Source organism: Cyprinodon variegatus, unplaced genomic scaffold (assembly GCF_000732505.1).
Source record: "Cyprinodon variegatus isolate N-32 unplaced genomic scaffold, C_variegatus-1.0 Scaffold57, whole genome shotgun sequence".
Lineage (NCBI taxonomy): Eukaryota > Metazoa > Chordata > Actinopteri > Cyprinodontiformes > Cyprinodontidae > Cyprinodon > Cyprinodon variegatus.
In genome coordinates, this window is record NW_015150510.1 from 591,656 (window position 1) to 595,145 (window position 3,490).

Genomic DNA, 3,490 nt, shown 5'->3' on the forward strand with positions numbered 1-3,490 from the left:
TGTCGGACAACATGCAGTAATTTATAAAGGTTTTAAATCAGGTTGGGTCCGGATTAGCCAGCAGACTGAAACGTTCCTATTCCTTCTAGGCTGCTTCAAAATTTTTGATAATTTTAATGATAAACTGCAAAAGATGAGACATTTTGTTAGCAGATGCATCATGTTGATAGACGCGCTTTTAAACAGTTTAGTGTGTCAGCCAGTTAGAAACGACTCCTGTATCGGTTAGATGACTTTCTTGAAACGACACACACGCCGATACAGTGTTTTGCTCTACAGGCACCACGCATGCACCAACGCGTCGCTGTTAATGGACCCTATGGCGTAAATATCGGTAAGATTGATAAGCGTCTCCCTGAAATGAGTTTGTGGAACTTGCGATGTCTGTAACATGTGGCGGTGCCACCAAGGCTTCCATTTTTCCGTGTGTGATCAAATACTACTGAGAATTGCATAATTGTATCTTCTTGGCCGATTTATGGACCCGTAGCAGTATCCTCAACCTTTATCACATGTTGTACTTCATATGGAGCTCCCCCAGATAATGTTGCTTACGGACCTATTGTTGTGTCGTTACGCCATTGGCTGGACCCATCACTAGCATCCACTTTTTGAGGACGATTACGGAAGAAACCTTCTGATGAGAATCTCATCTGTTCAGATGCTGCTGCATGAAGCAACCAAAGCCTGTGTTTTTATGCAGAAAACCCGACAGAAGCCAAGGCCCTTCGCTCAGCGCTCAGATGCTCGCTTCTGGAGGACGGAGGTTCAGAGGCGCCTCTACCTGCAGCCGGGCTCACAGAGAGGCCAGAACGCTGCAACATCCAGGAGGCCTTTTCAGCCTCGGTGGCGGTAAGACCGACGGCCGCTCAAACGCACGCTAATTGACCTTCTGTGGTAGACGGGGACGCTCTCAGTTTGGGTTTCTTCCTGCAGACCGCCGCTCCAGCAGGCGCAGAGGGAGGCCCGCCAGGCCACCTTCCTTCTTCGCAGAGGTCTCAAGGTTGGTGCGCTTCCCAGCTAGTTTTTAAGATCGCTAACGTGCCTCAGTGAGTCATGTCAGCCGTTTGCTCGTGTCCTTCAGGTTCAAGCTCAGGTCCCACAGCCAAATCCTACCTCTCCTTCATCCGAAACACACCAGTAAGCATCCTCGCCCCCCCCAGCGGATTCACACAAGGATCTGTGAGCTCTGTAGGTGTGAGACGGACTTCCCTCTTTGTCCATTAGGTGGCGCACGTCCGCAGCAGGCAGCGGAATCCTGACCGTTTCCATCGACAACCCAAAAGCCAGGACCCAACCCGAGTGAGCCTCCAGCACATCGGCTCCAAGCAGAAAAGGTCTGTGGAGTCATGATGCTTCATCTACGCCTCCGTCTCTTTTTAGGCCCCCCACTGCGTGGACTCTACACCCCCAACACGTCGCCTCCGCTCCCGTTAAAACAGAGACGGTGGAAAGGAAGGACCCCAAAGGAGTAGCGCTGCAGTTTGACATCAACAGCGTCGGGAAGCCGGTAAGAAGAATTTACAACGGTTCCAGAAACTACAAACATTGGAGAGAAAAGACTAAACCTGAAACAATCGGATTAAATGTTTATTGAAATAATCGTCTACTAATTTAGTAATTGATTAATCGTTAACTGGAATATAGAGACTGTAAAACATGCCTTTAGCTGACAGAGCGACCCACTTCATTTTACCAAGATTGTAAAATAATAAAAAGGTATAAACATTTGGCATTTAAGACAAAAAATAAAATCTGTCAATCTTCTCTCTCAGGGCTCCAGAAGTGGAAAAGTTTTATTTCACCTGGTTTCATTTCATAAAAAGTCTTTTTTAACCCTTTATAGGGAACTACTATAAAGTAAAATACTTGGAAAATCTAATTTTCAAGCTGATGGCGTTATTGGAATGCAGAACAAGACCTTATTACCTTTGTAACATTCAAAAAATCTGGATATTTTGATGGCAAAAATGAAAGTCAATGTAATAACAAGAAACGCCAACTTGCCTGAATATATTAAGAAAAATAACAAAAGTGCTTCAATAAGAAATTCATGAAAAACACTCAGAGTGAAAGAAACACACTTTAATTGGTCCAACATAACTTTAGAGGCATTAATGCTGATACTGGTACTTACATTTTTAGTTTATTAGCCTAAATATATAATTGTTAACTAGGCTTATTATCTTTTTAAGTTTACTTTTTAACTTTCCAATTAGCTTTTTTTCTTCTTTTTTTTCTTCACTTGTTAACTTTTATTTTCAACTTAATTTCCAGTAGGTAATATATCGTTCAAGGGCTCATCTAATTCGTCAAATGCCAAAATAAGATGTACAGCCATGTAGCAGCTGAATGGCTGGATATAGATCTTGTGCTTCTAAACCTCACTGAGGAACGGGGGGTTGGGCTCCATTTGCAAAATCAAAAACGGTAGCTTGTCCTAGAAAGGGAATTAAGGAACCTTTTGCTATCCGATTGTTAATCGACGGAATAATCGATTTGAAAAATAATCTTTAGTTGCAGCCCTAGAAAGAACAGCTCTTAGCTTATGTACGCCATATATAACCACAGCGCCTCTCCTTTTTCCAGCAAACGTCGATGACTCTAAGTGAGCGTTTCCGTATCCTCAAAGATCAGCGCGCCGCCTCGGCCAGAAGCGAAGGTGGCAGGTTTGTTACCGTGGGTACAACCCTCTCCAAGCAGAGCAGTGTGTGGCGTGTTGGACGCGCCTCGGCTTCCTACAGCGTCTGTGTTCTTCCTGTCTGCAGTGGTCGGTGGAGTCTGAGGACGGCGGCGCAGAAGGTCCCCCAAGGAGCGGCTCTGCAGTTTGACATAAACGGCGTCGGGGAGCCGGTAAGAACGGCATCTGATTGGTTCCCGCAGATGATTTACTCTTTAAGGATTTATGGAGTGAATTTGGTTCCATTATTGTTGTAGGAAAAAAAAAAAGAACTTGTAAATTGAATAAAAAAAAAAAAAAGGATATTTAGAAATGAATTCTTTTTTTCCCTTTACTGTTTACTAAATTTTTTCTTTTCAATTTCAGCTTTTCAGATTAAGTTTTAAAAATCACATTTTTTAAAATGCTTTTTTTACAGGTCACATTCTCTTATGCTCCTGTCAAACCTTCACGTTTTAGCACGCGTATGCCTGACGTACGTAAAATCTTGCAAAAACGGTGAAACGCGCTGGCACACATCGACATACGCCCGTACATCAATTAGAGCAGGCTCAAAATTCCCCGACGTATGCCAGCGTCATACGTTACAGGTCAGTTCTCAGATCGTTGACATACGTTAAATGTAAGTTACTCATTAGTCGTGGCGTCTAGCTAATCCAAAACCTCTGAGTAACTTCTGCACAGCTTATGCCGAATTTATCAAGAACTTCTCTCCAACGCATCTTAACATATCTGACATCTACGGAAGAGGATTAGGGCCACTGGGAAAAAAAAAAAGTTAACTGATTTTTAAATTTTATTTCAGTTTAA

At 43.2% G+C, this 3,490-nt stretch overlaps 1 protein-coding gene across 2 annotated transcripts in view; it reads left to right on the forward strand.

Annotated features, from left to right (window-relative positions):
* The window catches only part of fyttd1 (forty-two-three domain containing 1), an 8,803-nt gene that overhangs the window by 2,527 nt on the left and 2,786 nt on the right, over positions 1–3,490 (forward strand). The window contains exons 4-10 of one of the 2 annotated variants that reach the window (XM_015371403.1): positions 704–852; positions 937–1,003; positions 1,085–1,140; positions 1,228–1,302; positions 1,384–1,510; positions 2,590–2,679; positions 2,769–2,853. In XM_015371403.1, coding sequence (XP_015226889.1) covers positions 704–852; positions 937–1,003; positions 1,085–1,140; positions 1,228–1,302; positions 1,384–1,510; positions 2,590–2,679; positions 2,769–2,831 — 627 coding nt within the window. In that variant the 3' untranslated portion in view covers positions 2,832–2,853. The remainder of the gene's footprint in view (positions 1–703; positions 853–936; positions 1,004–1,084; positions 1,141–1,227; positions 1,303–1,383; positions 1,511–2,589; positions 2,680–2,768; positions 2,854–3,490) is intronic. The other variant, XM_015371402.1, reaches the window with a different exon arrangement.